This window comes from Oryx dammah, unplaced genomic scaffold (assembly GCF_014754425.2).
Source record: "Oryx dammah isolate SB20612 unplaced genomic scaffold, SCBI_Odam_1.1 HiC_scaffold_3, whole genome shotgun sequence".
Taxonomy (NCBI): domain Eukaryota; kingdom Metazoa; phylum Chordata; class Mammalia; order Artiodactyla; family Bovidae; genus Oryx; species Oryx dammah.
The window spans coordinates 6,386,916-6,405,389 of record NW_024070187.1 but is presented as its reverse complement, the minus strand read 5'-3'; the positions used below and the strand labels follow the sequence as shown (position 1 = coordinate 6,405,389).

General features: G+C 42.6%; 1 protein-coding gene across 2 annotated transcripts in view; it reads right to left on the bottom strand.

Moving 5' to 3' along the window:
• The window catches only part of SEC24D (SEC24 homolog D, COPII coat complex component), a 113,752-nt gene that overhangs the window by 43,666 nt on the left and 51,612 nt on the right, over positions 1-18,474 (bottom strand). For both annotated transcript variants that reach the window (XM_040237393.1, XM_040237394.1), the window contains exon 8: positions 2,748-2,886. In XM_040237393.1, the coding sequence (XP_040093327.1) occupies positions 2,748-2,886 (139 nt within the window). The remainder of the gene's footprint in view (positions 1-2,747; positions 2,887-18,474) is intronic.

The window sequence follows — 18,474 nt, the reverse complement described above, 5'->3', positions numbered from 1 at the left end:
TCTAATGTTTATTATCTTTTAATCAGAGATGTCTTCAGCCATGGGGAGTTTGCACGGTAATCTTTAATGTCTGAGCTTCAGAGTGGAGACGATTACTGTATTAGGGAAAGACTACACCAAGAGATCTCAACTGAGGAACTCTTAATTTGATTCAAATGTCTAAGAAGGTTAGTTCTGGCAAAGCCCTGGAAGTCATCCAATAGGACAGGAACACTTATGACTCACACACTGAACTCTTGGACAAATAAGGCCTGGTATCTCTGTGCAAATGAACTCTACTGCCTTGAGAAGAACGGGGCTGACTATTAAACCACTGACAACAGGAGTGCTTAGAGTAACTCGCTATGCTCTGGTTTTAAGCATTTCATAAAGAACAACATTTTCATTTGTAAAGCCATGTAACTAATGACTTGTTTTAAAACCAGTAACTCAGGATTGTTTATTTTTAGTTATGAACTAGCACACAGGTTGGGCTTCCCTGGTGGCTCAGCTGGTAAAGAATCCGCCTGCAATGTGGGAGACGTGGGTTCGATCCCTGAGTTGGGAAGATCCCCTGGAGAAGGGAAAGGCTACCCACTCCAGTATTCTGGCCTGGAGAATTCCATGAACTGTATAGTCCATGGGGTTGCAAAGAGTCGGACATGACTGAGTGACTTTCACAATCACTAGCACGTGGGTTACAACAGGACTGTTTTCTTAGTTTGGACCTAAGAAAATAGTTACTAAGGCTTGTTTTTTTTTTTTTCTATTTTCTTACTATATTGTGGCCATTTCTTTTTAAACAAGTTTTATAAGATTCACTTGTACATAGGGATCTCTGAACTTGGAAAATTCAGTGTTCTGAAAAGATTGTGGCAGTGGGAAGCTGATAGTCTCAGCTGAGCTAAGAAGGCTATGACGGCCTTAAACTGCTCTCCTGTTATGTTTAGCACGCTCAGTTACTTAGTCGTGTCCAACTCATCTGAAACCCCGTGGACTGCAGCCTGTCAAGCTCCTCTATCCATGGAATTTTCCAGGCAAGAATAGATGAGATGGATAGTGCTGCACCAGCTATTCCAGGATGTATGGGTGGTACTTTCTATACACTTTCTAGAATTTATTTTATTCACACATCTACATGTAATTGGTGAAAAAAAAAATTCCCCTTAAAATCAATTAGCTTTATATTTGTTAGCATTTAATATTACCTGCCATGTTTTATAAACCAGATTCAAGTCCCCCCATAAATTACATGAGGCCACGTGACACCTGTCTTCCTGCGTTTTTGGCCTCAAGTTCTTCCGACTGAGAGAGAATCCCTGACGTTTTGAAGGAAAACAGAGCGAAACCATTTGACCATGCCTGCAAGGTTCTAACAAGACTTTGCCTTCTCTAAACCTAAATGAAGAATGCAGGTACCAATGTACATCTAAGGGGGTCTGGCTTTCTTACAGACACAAATATTAGAATCTAGTATTTTTGCTGACAAAGGTCCATATAGTCAAAGCTACGGTTTTTCCACTAGTTATGTATGGATGTGAGAGTTGGACCATAAAGAAAGCTGAGTGTCAAAGAATTTATGCTTTTGAACTGTTGTGTTGAAGAATACTCCTGAGAATCCCTTGGACAGCAAGCAGATGAAACCAGCCAGTCCTAAAGGAAATCAACCCTGAGTATTCATTGGAAGGACTGATGCTTAAGCTCTAATACTGTGGCCACCTAATGTGAAAAGCAGACTCATTGGAAAAGACCCTGATGCTGGGAAAGACTGAAGGCAATAGAAGAGGGTGACAGAGGATGAGATGGTTGGATGGCATCACTGACTCAGTGGACATAAGTCTGAGCAAACTCAAGGAGACAGTGAAGGACAGGGAAGCCTGGCGTGCTGCAGTCCATAGGATCGCAGAGTCAGACACAACGTAGCAACTGAACAACAACAACAATATGAACAACCCTATTAGAAAATGAACACAGCAGCTTCCTAGGAGTGGACACCCAAGGTATTCCCTCGGGTGTAGAAATACAAGAATTTTGTGTGTTTTTCCTCTACCAGGAAGTGGCAGGGCCTTTTAAGCCTTCGCGCTGACACTTTGGGCGTGAGGCCAGAGAAAACAAAGATCCTAGATGCTCTTTGCGGATGGATCCTGGATGGATTTCTGATCACCTTGCAAAGAAAGTTGAGGGCTTGAGTGAACACGCTGGGACCTTGTGGAGGCGTGGCAAAAATGCTCCAGGAGAGGCCTCTGCCATCTACTGACGTCTTCCCCCAAAACTAAAGCACTCGGAAGCGTGTGCTCACAGGGTTCCTGAAATGCAGGTCCCAGGGTTGTGTAGGATTTGGTTGCAGATTTCGTGAAGCACGAGCGATGGAATAAGACCTTCCTTAGAAAGAGCAGGAAAGGCGGAGAACCAGCGGAGCCTGCTCGCACTAGTATACCCACTGTGTGCGGAACAGGTGCCACAGCCGCTGCAGGGCGAGAAACCTCCCAGGGGCCTGTCCTCGAGACAAGGCTGGGAACTGAGCTCCCACGCCACAGCACGGGGCTTTTAAAGGTCTTTTTGAGGAGGCCTCACTCTGTCAGTCTCCTGCACTGGGTGGGGGCTGGGCGAAGCCATGGGCTGTGTGAAGGGTGTGAGTGCACAAGGAGGCCAGCATTGCTCCCCCACCAGAGCACGCCCTCGAGCCGAGAGGTCATGGGCGTGATGACGTAGGCAGGAAACCTCCGAAGGAGCAGCCGGCTCTCAGAGCCGCCGTGGGCACCACTCACCGTCATTCACGCAGCTGCAGAAGCCGCACTGGTACCTCCTCCCTCCTTCGATGAACTGCATGAACGGACACATGTAGGCTTTGCACCTGTTGCATCTGACTGGTCCAGTCTCCCCGTGGCTTACCAGGTAGAGGGGCGTCTACAGGAAGCAAGCAGAAGCGAGAGACACGTGGGCACAGGGCTTCCAGGTTTCTTCAGAAGTCCTACAATTGTAGTCACCGAAATGTGAAAACTCCGGACTCATTAAGGAACTCAACTCCATGTCCACCAGGGCAGTAAGGACGCCTCTCTTGAGACTGTGTGGAATTCAAGGCAATACCCACACAAAAATTACTTTGCATGTCTAGTGTATAAACATATTTGTACATTTAGGTATATGTGTATTTACCAATATGTGTGAAGACAGAAAGAGAAAAATAAAATACAGTGATGGTACCCTGAATATTCATTGGAAGAACTGATGATGAAGCTGAAGCTCCAATATTTTGGCCACCTGATGCAAAGAGCCAACTCATTGGAAAAGACCCTGATGCTGGGAAAGATTGAAGGCAGGAGGAGAAGGGGGCAACAGAAGATGAGATGGTTGGATGGCATCACTGACTCAATGGGCATGAGTCTGAGCAAACTCCAGGAGACGGTGAAGTACAGGAAAGCCTGGAGTGCTACAGTCCATGGGGTTGCTAAGAGTTGAACACAACTTAGCGACTAAACAACAATAATGCTTAATAAAGCTTATGTTGAAACTGTCCTGGATACCATGTATCACGTATCTTGCTAAGTCTGTTCATTAACTATAAATAAAGAAGGGAGCTAGGTCTGATTTTAAAATCAGTAGTTTGCATATCGGCATGCTGCTTAGATAATTCCACCCAATATACAAAATGTTTCTTCAAAACAGCAACTCTCAGAAGAAATCTGCAGTGATTTTCACTTATTTAGGCAAGGAGGCTGATCCTGCCTTTTCTGTTTCTTTATCCCATGACAAAATGTCTCATGAAGGAAGTACTCTCAATGTAGCGGGTCATGCTTTGCCAGAACAAAAAGAATAAATATTTCTACAGCTTCCTCATAAACATGTGTAGAACCCATTACACGTCCTTTACACCTTGAAAGTGAAAAAGCTCAGCATTGGAAGTCTGCCTTATTTCTCAGCACTTCCAGCTTTCAGAACAAAACCACAAAGATTCTTCTTGTTTTTATAAATCTCCTTAAAGATAACATTTCTAGAAAAGCTTGACAATACAGAGTTTGGCACATCAACTAAGTTTTTCTTTGAAGAAACAGATGTAAATAAAGCAGACTGCTGCTTAATGGAGACTTGAAGAGCAGGAGGAAGGTGGCGATAAAGGTGAGGTCATAAGGCCCTTTTCTGCCATTTTCTTAGGGAAGAAAAGAGAGAGAGAGGAGAGATCTACAGTCTGTCCCTGACCAGATGTCCAATGTGGAAGCTAATTTGAGGAAGTTTCAGAAGTGAGTTTGGAGACCTCAGAACAGGAAAAAAACAGATAGTATGATACATAAAAGAATCAGGGAAAGGATAAAAAATACATTTAGAATCACTAGGCACTGTCCTCTCCCACCTCTTGCTTCAAGGAAGCCAAGAGATGGATTGAATTTTCCTGTTTCTGGTCTCTCCTGGTCTGTAGCATGGGTATGGCTTTGGGATCAAATCCATGTCTCCTGCGTTGCAGGATTCTTTACTATCTGACCACCAGGGAAGTCCTTGCATACACTCAAGGAATGCCTACTATATATGCATTCAAACACAGACCCATACAACACTTTCTCATATACACTGTTTGTTTGAAAGGCATAAAGTGATGGATGTGTGTTGTCTTCAACTAGAAATAATAGTTTCTGTACAGCAGAAACTAACACAACATTGTAAAGCAGCTATACTCCAATTAAAAAAAAAAAAGACACGGGTTTAGGCCAATGAATGCAGAATCAGAATCAGACACAAAAGACAACGAAAATGTAATGATAAGGTAGCATTTTTCTGGGTCAAAAACCCAATCATCAGTCATTCTCTGGGTGCTGCTGAGGTCTATGGCTTCCACCTCAGAGATGAGGAGCTGCTTTCAAGAGTTACACCAGGGTTAAAGCCTGCGACATACATAAACTCCAGCCACGTGTACTTCTCTCATCCCTTTATCATCTTCAAAGAGTTCAAAGTCTATCACCAACTCGCTGAGACACTTTAGGAACAAAATCTGATGCAATTATTTGCTAGACAAAGCAGAGGTAATGGAAATTAACCTTATTTTTCCTGATGTGATTTACTCAAAGGCAAGCCCAACCAAAAATTACTGTGAAATTGTCGGCAGCTACCATCTAAGCATTCCAGTCTGGGCAGATTCAAACTTGCAGAACTGAATGTCTCGTCACAAACTAGAATTGAGTAATGATTATATCGAGACTGTGAAACTCGCGTGCGTTTTTTTCCAATTTTCGCTCTTTTGGAAACTGAATGATGGATAGGTAAGGGAAGGACTGCAGACAACTGAGGTGACAGTAAAGAATGTTAAAAGCTTTTAGACTGTTTACATTTTCTTTCTGGGCACCGGCACAAGGGTTTCTACATCACACCGTCTTGCTTCATGTCTCTCAGGCTGTGCTGAAAGCCATCAGAGGCTTTCCTTGCTTTCTCCAGATGTCTGCTTATCTGCTCTACAGTAGCATGAATGAGCTCATAAACAGCTAATCTCACTTGTAGTCTCAGTTCAACTTTAGTGAATACAGCTTTTAAAAAAATCAAATTACTTTCCCAAAGTCCTAGGTTTCTCTTTTCTTCTTCTTAATAAGGACAGTATATTACACTTACCTCAGAAATATTTTCAGATTTTGCCATTTTGTTTATAAGTGTGTTTTTTACTCTTTTGGCCTCTAGTATATTCCTGCCTGCTCTTTCCTTTCTGTTCTTTTCTTAAATGGAAAAAAAGTGAAGGGATGGAGAGCCTCACTCTAAAACCCTCATTTGGCTCTGGTCCCGTGTGGCCTGAGTTTATATAACACGAAACTGATGGTGATGCTGCGGAAAGAAAGAGAACAGGATCTGAACCCCTAGTTTGTAGTGTTGATCTACCAGGGTTATGCCAAATACTTTATTGGTACTAATTTTGACTAACATCCTTTAGTTGAATAAAAGGTATCTCCTTTGTATGCATATGTAACACCATAGTCCATTTGGACCACAAGAGAATATAATTCATGGAGAAATGGGGTTCAGCGTTAAAGGTTTTGAATACTATGCCATGTAAACGGAGTAGACCACAAACTGTGCCAATCAACAACTCCTTGGCACTGCTAAGACAACTTTCAAAGTTTTCCTGTATTTGTATCATCGGATCCCAGGCGTTCCTGCCATTCTCCTCACCAGCTGTACACTCAGCGCTGGGTGTGCCGGGTGCCGTGGTGGGGTACACAGTCCCATGGGACGGAAAGGCATGAAACACGTACCAGGCGATGAAAGAGCAACGGAGGAGCAGAAAGCCTACTTGGGAAATCATCATTAATAAAAGCAACGTTAAAGTATTCACAGAATGTAACCCAAAACAACAACAAGAAAAATAAATGCTCAAAGAAATGAAGCACAACCGAGAAAGAGCCGACATGAAGAATTCTGATAAAGTTTATGGCCTAGGGACTTTTATTTTGGCATCTCTATAACCAAACTCTGAATACACAAGTCTTCCCATATAGACTCTTTGTTTTAGAAAAGCGATAAATAACAGAAGGTAGCTATTATAGCTGCCTATACCTTTAAGCTGCCTATGAAAAAGTGAAAGTCACTCAGTTGTGTCTGACTCCTTGCGACCCCGTGAACTATACATATACAGTCCATGGAATTCTCCAGGCCAGAATACTGGAGTGGGTTGTCATGCCCTCCTCCAGGGGATCTTCCCAACCCAGGGATCGACTGCAGGTCTCCCGCACTGCAGGCAGATTCTTTACCAGCTGAGCTACCAGAGAAGCCGGTAAGCTGCCTATAACTATACCTATAAACTAATTACACCAAACCTGGAAATCTGGAGAAAATACGAAGGTGTTCTTATACCACATATCCACTAGGTGGCACTGTGCAGCTAAAAATTAAACCTATTTCCTCAGGTAATAAAATACTCGATAATTATGCTATATACATTTGATGTAGCTATCACCATAATTAACTGAATTTATGTCAGTTGGTACCATCACAAAATTAAGAAACCTATACTCTTGTTGAGAGAGTCTTTGATAACTGGTAAAAAATATTCTGGTGAAAACAAAATGTGTTTAAACATGAAATACAGGCTATTTTAAGCATGAATTACATAGAAATTACAGACTGTGCCAAATTTACTGACGATCATAGTTGAGAAAAATCTTTTTTAAAGGTTTCTAATGCTCTCCCAACTTCCGTGACTACCTATAGGAAAACGGGGGCCCTGCAGGGACTGGCGGCCCCGGGCACACAGGATGCTGCCGCCCGGGGGCGAGGAAGCCCACGCTCCTGCTGCCCTGCCGGCACCCACCCCGCTCCTCACACTTGCTCGCACGAACGGTACAAAGCAGCAAGGTAAAGAGTGAGGTGGGAGGCGCGGCGCTCAGCAGCACCTGTGACGGAGGGCTGACCTTCCTGCTGTTGGAACATCCAACCACCGGCCGTCGTGTGGATGCAGGAAGGCACAGTGTGGAGAGAGCGGCCAAATAGGCGATCCCAGGAGCGCGCTGACCTAGGGAGGCTTCCTGCTGAGGAAGCTCCTGGCTGAGGACAGCCCCCCTGCCTTTCAGCTAAGTTCTAACACAGGCACATACGCATAACACACGAGCTCACTCTTAACCACCCACTTTCCCCCCTCTCCAATGCTTGTTTACTGATTCTGAAAAAAAAACACACATTTTGCATTTTCAATATATACTTCTCTTCCTTTTTTCTCTCCTATTTTCTTCATGAGAAGTCTCCAGGAGAGCAGTCAATGTCCTGGGACTATACAGTTGTCCCCACACAAAGAATATTCAACTTTACTAAGTGCCTGAAGGAAATAGCTAGGCTAAATAGCTACTAGTAATGGGAGAGACAGTTTTGCCTACAATGGCTCCTCAATGAAAATGCAGCATGGTCCTCCAGCTTGATATAGGATCATATTCAATATCAGACTATATTTCCTAGTAAATTACTGTAAATATATATATGGCTAGCAGCAAAGACATATTGTATTGTCAAATGTGATCCTGGCACACAGCTACTTCTTTGGGCCTGGAGTGCTGCTTACAGTTTGGGTCTATCTCAAGGCAGTTTCAGTCAGTAATTTGGATTAATCAGGGGATATAAATGGAAGCATGAAAACGGTATGTGAAAAGATAATCCAGAACTTGTGATGAAAAACTACCCTTTAAAAATGTTAAACGTTCAGACTATTAAGCATGCTGAAAGACAAGCAGAGTCGGATTCCCAGAGGATTATGCCCAGCAGCTAAAATGAAGAGAGTCTATATCAACTGTGCTTATTAAAGATATTTCTATAGGAAAGAGAAATGAGAAGCTTGTGTGTGTTTTCTATTTTTGGCTTCACCACATATGCCATTCGGTCAGCCTACACCAACAGAAAAGGTTCAGGGCAGTAGGGTGCTTACTGCACACACGTTTTCTCAACAGCAGTACTATTTTGTTGGACTTTTAAAAATACCAAATACGGCATGAAAGAATAATATTTTTTGAATGCTTTTTAAAAATCATTCTTCTAAAAAGAAACTGAGCCTAATAAAAAAAAACATTCAATGTATTGAAATAAGAATATATTTACACTGTTTAAAAGTGTTTTTAGTTGGCCCTAAAACTTTGTGTTTTCGTATTTCTGGAAAATTAACCTCTTGCTAGTTTGTGGCACTCAAGAGATTATTTTCAATTTTTTTCCTCTTCAATAATGCTACTGAGTGAGAAGGCAATGGCACCCCACTCCAGTACTCTTGCCTGGAAAATCCCACGGACGGAGGAGCCTGGTAGGCCTGCGGTCCATGGGGTCGCTAGGAGTCGGACACGACTGAGCGACTTCACTTTCACTTTTCACTTTCATGCATTGGAGGAGGAACCCACTCCAGGAACACTGGCAACCCACTCCAGTGTTCTTGCCTGGAGAACCCCAGGGACGGGGGAGCCTGGTGGGCTGCCGTCTATGGAGTCGCACAGAGTTGGACACGACTGAAGCGACTTAGCAGCAGCAGCAGCAGCAGCAGCAGTCATTTATTGGGAAAGATTGAAGGTAAGAGGAGAAGGGGATTACAGAAGATAAGATGGTTGGATGACATCTCCAACTCAATGGACATAAAGACTGAAGGTAAGAGGAGAAGGGGATTACAGAGGATAAGATGGTTGGATGGCATCTCCAACGCAATGGACATGAGCAAACTCCAGGAGATGGTGAAGGACAAGGAAGTCTGGCATGCTGCAGTCCATGGGGTCACAAAGGGTCTGACACGACTAAGCAAATGAACAACAATAACAACAATATAATATTGTATATAATGTTATAGAACATTTACTCTTGTTATAACTATATTGAGAACTTATATTGGATTTTAACATGTCTTTAATTTGGAAACTGGTCTTTTTTGGTTTGGAGGGGGGTTGTTTTTTGTGTCTACCCAGAATTGACAAATCCTGATTCAAATTTATAATATATGCAAGATCATAACTATCATCTGTATGATTTGTGGTTTAAAATGCTTTCATGTATATAAAGATCTCGTGACGCTGAGATGTTAACTACCATGGGTGTGGGAATTATCACCCCGCTGTTGAGCAGGGAATGGACATCAGTGAGGAACAGGGATTCATTCGCCCAATAAAATGCAGAGCAGGAGCTTGAATTCCCGTTCATTTCCTGTACTATGCATTCAGAAACTGCCTGCAGATTGCTTTGGTTGAGAAGCACATCGATTCCGAGAAAGCTGCCATCACCCACGGTCCACCACTGGAACCAAGCCCTCAGTGGTCCCTGGGACCCTTGAAGTGTCTCCTCTCGCTCTCTCTCTACAGGAGCTATTTTATGTCAATCCTTCAAATAAGCTCTCCTCCCATCTCCCTCAGCAGATAGCTTCCCCTCCTTGCTCACAAAGGAAAACAAAAGCTTAGATAGGAATTCCCATTAACGCACCAGCGCCTACTTAACGTTTCCTTGTCTCCCTCCTGCTACAATGAAAAAAGTGTCCATCTCTCCTCCTGACACGGTCCCAGGGCCGTGATCTAAACTGGGACTGTTATGAAACGAGTCGCCAGTCCAGGTTTGATGCATGATACTGGATGCTTGGGGCTGGTGCACTGAGACGACCCAGAGGGAAAGTACCGGGAGGGAGGGGAGGAGTTCAGGATAGGGAACATGTGTATACCTGTGGCGGATTCATACTGATGTATGGCAAAACCAATACAATATTGTAAAGTAATTAACCTCCAATTAAAATAAATAAATTTATATTTAAAAATAAATAAATAGATAAACCAGGACCAGGTCCCAGCCAGCCCCTCAGCACTGGCTCAGGCATTTCAGCTGTGCGTTGCCACTGGGCCTTGCGCCTGACAGCACCCTTCACAGCACTTTACTTCCGAGCATTCACTACCAAATTCTCAGGCCCGTGCCTTACAGGCTTAACACCTTTTGTTTGTTTGTTTGTTTAACTGGTGTTTCTCCTACAGAGCAATTCCTGAGAGAATGGGCAGTTGACGGTTTTTGAATGAACAAACAGAATATCTACCAGGTATCTGCAAATACGCTGTCCCAAGCCCAGGGTAGTTCATGATAGATGCTAAACCAAAGGCAGAAATAAAAGAAGAAACTGCTCCTTGGGGGAGGGGGGCAGGTAAAGAACAGTGAGAACCGCATGGCTCAGGAGGAAAAGCCTGAGCTGGGGGAAGGTGGTGGCCAGCAGGCAGGAGCCAGGCTGAGCTGAGAAGAAGGAAGATGGACAAGGAGGGCTGGAGAGGTCCTGGGGAGGATGCTCAAAGCCAGGCAGAGCAGCATATCCTGACTGCTCAGGCTTCGCTCTCCTCCCCCGCCTCCACTCCATCCCTCTCCTTCCCTCTCATCTCAAAGCAGTCAGGATCTCACCTTTCACAAAGCTAAAACAAGGGAATGGGAAGAATGACTGGTACTGGTTCCCAAACCTGCTTGTTAGTAAATTCTTTACAATTACCGTGAGGAATTTTTAGAATTTCTCTTTGTTTCATCATCAGCTGTATTTTATTCAACCCTTAAAATCTCTTTTAAAAATAAACTCAAAAGATGTTTGAATATTACTTCTAAATTTCTAACTAAAAAAAAGTCCATTCCTTAACTGCTTAGGTAAACCTCAGGTTCACCACTGATTCCTAGTGGTGCACGTTTCAGAGTAAATTCTCAATAAATACTTGTTGAACTGATGACAAGGAAAAGAGGGAGAGAGGGAGAAAGGGAGGGGAAAAAAAAGGAAAAACTGAATGAAAAAGAAAACTGAAGGAAGAAGGAAAATACAGAAGTCACGTTTGGATATATTTGCCAGTCCTTTCATAACAGATCAGGTCTAGGTGTGAAAAACCCTAGGATGTTAAGTTGATCCCAAGGTATGCAAAAATAAGTAGACCAAGAGCCTCTTCTCTTGCAGTGGCCAACAGCATCTTAAAGCACACGCAGCTGTGACTTTCCTCCCAAGGCCCTCCAACACCATGAGGCTTTTCAGGGGGAAGGTCAAGTCAGGCCATGTGCTGTAGTCTACGAGAGGGCTGCTCCTGGAGACAGGGCACCCAGGGTTTCAAAGGGAAAACAACTGTCAGTGTGGTTCAGACAGCACCATCACATCAGTTTTCCTGAATGGAAGTCACAGTTCATGACAAAATTACAAACGATGAGAAATAACTCTTAGGCAAAAAAACAGTCTTTTGGGATTGGATTGTATTGATGTAGTCTTTCAAGTTATGGCTGCTGCTGCTGCTGCTGCTGCTGCTGCTGCTGCTGCTAAGTTGCTTCAGTCGTGTCCGACTCTGTGCGACTCCATAGACGGCAGCCCACCAGGCTCCCCCGTCCCTGGGATTCTCCAGGCAAGAACACTGGAGTGGGTTGCCATTTCCTTCTCAATGCAGGAAAGTGAAAGTGAAGTTGCTCAGTTGTGTCCGACTCTTAGTGACCCCGTGGACTGCAGCCCACCAGGCTCCTCTGTCCATAGGATTCTCCAGGCAAGAGTACTAGAGTGGGGTGCCACTGCCTTCTCCATTCAAGTTATGGGTATATTTGCAAAGATCAGTGCTACTATTACTACTGGAACACATGTTGAAAACTTGAGTAAGACATTCCGTCTCAAGGAGCTATGTTATCCAGGGATTCTATAGTTAAAAGACATTTTCCCACATTTCTTTTAAACTTTGACCTATTATAATTTATCTTTGGTCCCTAAGGAAGAATTATATTTTGTTGTCTGATCACAGGCCACTGACTGAAGCCATGTTTCATTGCTATAAGAACACAGAGTGGCCCACAGATAATGAAAATATATTGTAGACTTAAAAACTCTATGAATCAAGCTTGTTTCTTCCATAACAAAATGATTGGCAGTTTTTTGTTTCTCAAAAAAAGGTAAAGTGCTCCACTTTAAAGATGAAAGTGTTAAAGATAATAAGCTCAGAGGCCAACTTCCTTTGTCTTTCTGACAGAATTACAAGTTAGCCAAAGTCTTCCCTCCATTTATCTCACTTCTTTATGGCTATGGAAACACTTGAAAACATTCCTCCCCCTAAGCACGAGCCTGGTCTGTATTCAAATGACACCTTCTCAATCAGGTCTACTGTCTACCCTATGCAATCTGAAGCCTGCACTCTGCCCCTTCCCCAGGCTGCCCCCATCCCCTGACCTGCTCCACTTTTTCCTTCCTCCATCTGTTCAATAATTTTCTTATTACTAGGTTCACTGTCTTTCTTCTTTCCATTAAAATGTTAGCTCCATGAGGACAGAGATTTTTGTCTGTACTGTTCACTGACATATCCCAGGACCATGAAGAATATATGGCACAAAATGGGAAAAGAGTAAACATTTGCTGAATTAAATCCTTGTTGAATAGGATAGAAAGAAATAAACCCATGCACCTATGGTGGCTCAGATAATTAAAGAATCTGCCTGCAATGCAGGAGACCTGAGTTTGATCCCTGGGTTGGGAAGATCTCCCAGAGAAGGGCATGGCAACCCACTCCAGTATTATTGCCTGGAGAATTCCATGGATGGAAGAGCCTGGTGGGCTACAGTCCGTGGGGTCGCAAAAGAGTCGGACATGACTGAGCTATTTCAGACCAGACCAGACCTATGGTCATTTAATCTATGACAAAGGAGGCAAGAATCTACAATGGAGAAAAGATAGTCTTCAATAAACAGTTCTGGGAAAGACGGACAGCTACATGGAAAAGAATGAAATTAGAATATCCTCTAACACCACACACAAAAATGAACTTAAGACAGATTAAAGACCTAAATGTAAGACTGGATACTAAAAAATTCCTAGAGGAAAACATAGGCAAAACGCTCTTTGATATAAATCATAGCAATATCTTTTTGGCTCTGTCTCCGAGAGGAATGAAAATAAAAACGAAAATAAACAAATGGGACCTAATTAAATGCAAAACCTTTTGCACAGCAAACGAAGCCATAGACAAAATGAAAAGACAACCCACAGAATGGGATAAAATATTTGCAACGATGCATCCAACAAGGGATTGATTTTGGAAATATACAAGCAGCTCATATAACTCAATGTCAAAAAAAAAACCAAACAATCAAAAAATGGGCAGAACATCTAAACAGACATTTCTCCAAAAGGTACAAGAAAAGATGCTCAACATTGCTAAATTATTAGAGAATGCAAATCAAAACTACAATGAGATTTCACCTCACACGAGTCAGAATGGGCACTATCAGAAAGTGTACAAATAATAAATGCTGGAGAGAGTGTGGAGAAAAGGAACCCTCCTGCCCTGAAATTGAAGAGCAACCATAAAAAACAGTATGGAGGATCCTTTAAAAACCAAAAACAGAGTTACCATATGGCCTGACCCTGCAGTCCCACTCCTAGGCATATATCTGGACAAAACTCTAATTTGAAAAGATACATGCACCCCAACTTTCACAGCAGCACTATTTGCAATAGTCAAGACATGGAAGCAGCCTAAACATACATCAAAAGATGACTAAAGATGTGGTCCATACATACAATGGAATATTAGTCACAAAGAAGAATGAAACAATGCCATTTGCAGCAACATGGATAGACCTAGAGATTAGCATACTACGTGAAGTAAGCCACAGACAGATATCAAACTTATGGTTACCAAAGGAGAAAGGCGGAGAAGAGATAAATAAGGAGGTTGGGATTAACATACATACCCTACTATGTATAAAACAGATAACCAACAAGGACCTACTGTTTAGCACAGGTAATTATACTATTTTATAGTATAAAGGAAAAGTATTTGATAAAAATAGATATATGTGTGCATGCGTGCTAAGTCACTTCAGTCCTGTCTGACTCTTTGAGACCACATGGACTGTAGCCTGCCAGGCTCCTCTGTCCATGGATTCTCCAAGCAAGAATACTGGGGTGGGTTGCCATTTCCTCCAACCCAGGAATCGAACCCATGTCTCCTGAGGCTCCTGCACTGTAGGCAGATTCTTTACTGCTAAGCCACCGGGGAAGCCCAGATATATACGTTCAGTTCAGTTCAGTCACTCTTTGCAACCCTATGGACTGCAGCACGCCAGGCCTCCTTGTCCATCACCAAATCCTGGGGCTTACTCAAACCCATGTCCATTGTGTCAGTGATGCCATCCAACCGACTCATCCTCTGTCGTCCCCTTCTCCTCCCGCCTTCAATCTTCCCCAGCATCAGGGTCTTTTCCAATCAATCAGTTCTCCGCATCAGGTGGCCAAAGTATTGGAGTTTCAGCTTCACTATCAGTCCTTCTAATGAATACCCAGAACTGATCTCCTTTACAATGGACTGGTTGGATCTCCTTGCAGTCCAAGGGACTCTCAAGAGTCTTCTCCAACACCACAGTTCAAAAGCATCAATTCTTTGGCACTCAGCTTTCTTTATTGACTTTCTTTCGTTATTGACTTACCGGGTGGCTCAGACGGTAAAGCGTCTGCCAACAATGTGGGAGACCCGGATTCTAATCCCTGCGTCAGGAAGATCTCCTGGAGAAGGGAATGGCAACCCACTCCAGGATTCTTGCCTCCCCTCCCCCAAAAAAGGGGCTCAAAGAAATATTTGGGCTTCCCTAGTGGCTCAGACAATAAAGCATGTCTGCCTGCAGAGCAGGAGACCCGGGTTTGATCCCTGGGTTAGGAAGATCCCCTGGAGAAGGAAATGGCAACCCACTCCAGTACTCCTGCCTGGAAAATTCCATGGACTGAGGAGCCTGGTGGGCTATAGTCCATGGGGTCGCAAAGAGTCAGACACAACTGAGCGACTTCACTTTCAAATTCACTTCACTTTCTTTATAGTTCAACTCTTACATCCATACATGACCACAGGAAAAACCACAGCTTTGACTAGACAGACCTTTGTCAGCAAAGTAATGTCTCTGCTTTTTAATATGCTGTCTAGGTTTGTCATAACTTTTCTTCCAAGGAGCAAGCGTCGTCTTTTAATTTCATGGCTGCAATCACCATCTGCAGTGATTTTGGAGCCCCCCAAAATAAAGTCTGACACTGTTTCCACTGTTTCCCCATCTATTTGCCATGAAGTGATGGGACCACATACCACGATCTTAGTTTTCTGAATGTTGAGCTTTAAGCCAACGTTTTCTCTCTCCTCTTTCACTTTCATCAAGAGGTTCTTTACTAGTTCTTTGCTTTCTGCCATAAGGGTGGTGTCATCTGTATATCTGAGGTTACTGATAATTCTCCCGGCAATCTTGATTCCAGCTTGTGATTCATCCAGCCCAGTGTTTCTCATGATGTACTCTACATATAAGTTACATAAGCAGGGTGACAATATACAACCTTGACGTACTCCTTTTCCTATTTGGAACCAGTCTGTTGTTCCATGTCCAGTTCTAACTGTTGCTTCCTGACCTGCATACAGATTTCTCAAGAGGCAGGTCAGGTGGTCTTGTATTCCCATCTCTTTCAGAGTTTTCCACAGTTTGTTGTGATCCACACAGTCAAAGGCTTTGATGTAGTCAATAAAGCAGAAATAGATGTTTTTCTGGAACTCTCTTGTTTTTTCAGTGATCCAATGGATGTTGGTGATTAGATCTCTGGTTCCTCTGCCTTTTCTAAAACCAGCTTGAACATCTGGAAGTTCACAGTTCACATATTGTTGAAGCCTGGCTTGGAGAATTTTGAGCATTCCTTTGCTAGCATATGAGATGAGTGCAATTGTGTGGTAGTTTGAGCATTCCTTGGCATTGCCTTTCTTTGGGATTGGAATGAAAACTGACCTTTCCCAGTCCTGTGGCCACTGCTAAGTTTTCCAAATTTGCTGACATATTGAGTGCAGCACTTTCACAGCATCATCTTTTAGGGTTTGAAACAGCTCAACTGGAATTCCATCATCTCCACTAGTTTTGTTCGTAGTGATGCTTCCTAAGGCCCACTTGACTTCACATTCCAGGATGCCTGGCTCTAGGTGAGTGATCACACCATTGTGGTTATCTGGGTCGTGAAGATCTTTTTTTGTATGGTTCTTCTGTATACTGTTGCCACCTCTTCTTAATATCTTCTGCTTCTGTTAGGTCCATACCATTTTGCCCTTTATTGTGCCCACATTTTCATGAAATGTTCCCTTGGTATCTCTAATTTTCTTGAAGAGATCTCTAGTCTTTCCTATTCTGTTGTTTTCCTCTATTTCTTTGCATTGATCGCTGAGGAAGACTTTCTTATCTCTCCTTGCTCTTCTTTGGAACTCTTCATTCAAATGTGTAAATCTTTCCTTTTTTCCTTTGCCTTTAGCATCTCTTCTTTTCTCAGCTATTTGTAAGGCCTCCTCAGACAGCCATTTTGCCTTTTTTTCTTGGAGATATATGTATGAATAACTAAATCATTGTTCTGTACACTTCAAACTAATAGAACTTTGTAAATCAACTGCATGTCAATTAAAAAAAAATCCTTGTTGAAATAAATTGATTCTTCATAAAAATGGACACTGCTCATATCACATAACAATGTATTATTGCCCTCATTATGTATAGAACAATTGAAAAATTCCTAAAATCCATATGTGATTATACAATTATATAACTAACTCTGTATATAAGGATATGACAAAAGTCAAATTACCATTTTTCTTTTCACAGTTTACACCTACAGAAGCTCTACATTTATCCAAGATTATCTGAAGCTTTTTATATGAACTGCTTTTAGAGTGGGGAAAAAAACACAGGACTGCAAGATTCACACAGCCCGACCCGCTGTCAGTGCCCATTGGAGGGCAGCCCTGTGCCCCGGCCGGTCTGCTTCCAAGTGATGAGCCAATCATCTTTTGTGAGTTAATTTGATCTGGGCAAACAGACAAAAGCCATCTGGAGGTAAGACCTGAAAATAGGGTTGTAAAAAAAGTTAAGAAAATTTTAATTTAAAAATGTGTGTGACCAATTCAAAAGCAACTGGAGAAATAAATACATTTATATACTTATTATGCACGAACAGTGAGCTGGAAGGAGAAGAAAGATGATTCTTAATTTATCAAATAAGTAATAAAAACTGATAAATATGAGCTAACAGTCTATCCTTTTTCTATAGGAAAACGTGAAATGTAGATGAAATTGTAAGTTTGAAGTATTTAGATAAAAGAGTTTTTCAAAACTTTTTAAACTATGGAGGAGAAGAGAGTATAGAATGTAGCAAACAAAAAGAAATGCAAATCGCATTCCCTTGTTAAAGACTATGACATATGTCAATTTACCTCCAGAAGTTCAGTTCTGGATTAAGAAGAGTGAGCTCTGCAGTAGATGAATTCCATGATATCTACATTCACTAAAGTTTATCATTAGGGCTCTTCTGTTTCAACATACCATATGGCTCTTCTGTTCTCTTTCTGTATTTTGCAGACATATTGTTCAAGAACATCAAACATGCTCTTATTTTCCCAGTGAATAAACATTTCAGAGAGTTTAATCTTCTCTTTTTAACATGTCTCAGTTATCCTCCCCTCCCAATACACAGACACAGACACACACACACATCTTCACTTTATAGTGAGATGATATGAAAAGAAACACTGGAGGGAGAATAAAGTGTGAAATCTAAGCTAACCTTATGAAATTTTGTAAGCAGTTGTTATCCTGGTTGGCACAGTTTGGCTCCTCGATTGTCAGCTCCTTCTTAAATTTCCCTGGAACTTGTTTAGTACCAAATGCAGCATTTCTACATAAAGTAGGTGTTCAGTAAGTATTTGAGCATAGAGACCCTTGTCACCTCCAAACTGGCACCTGCCATCGACCTCTACAAGAATTAAATCGTGCTGCTGTGGCTGCTGACTTCAGCACCCCTGGAAAGGAGTCCAGGGTGGAGAGCAGAAAGGAGGAGCTCTGTGCTCTGGGAAAGGCCAGCAGAACAGGTCTTCAGATAGGTGTTTTCAGGAGCCATGAGCTCAATTCTTGTATCTCCTCGTCTCTAGAAGAGCACTCAAATTCTCCATGGTGACGACTGCTCCACATGACTAGCAGACACCCTCACTAGACTAGGAGACACCCATACTAGACCAGCAGACACCCTCACTAGACCAAAAGACA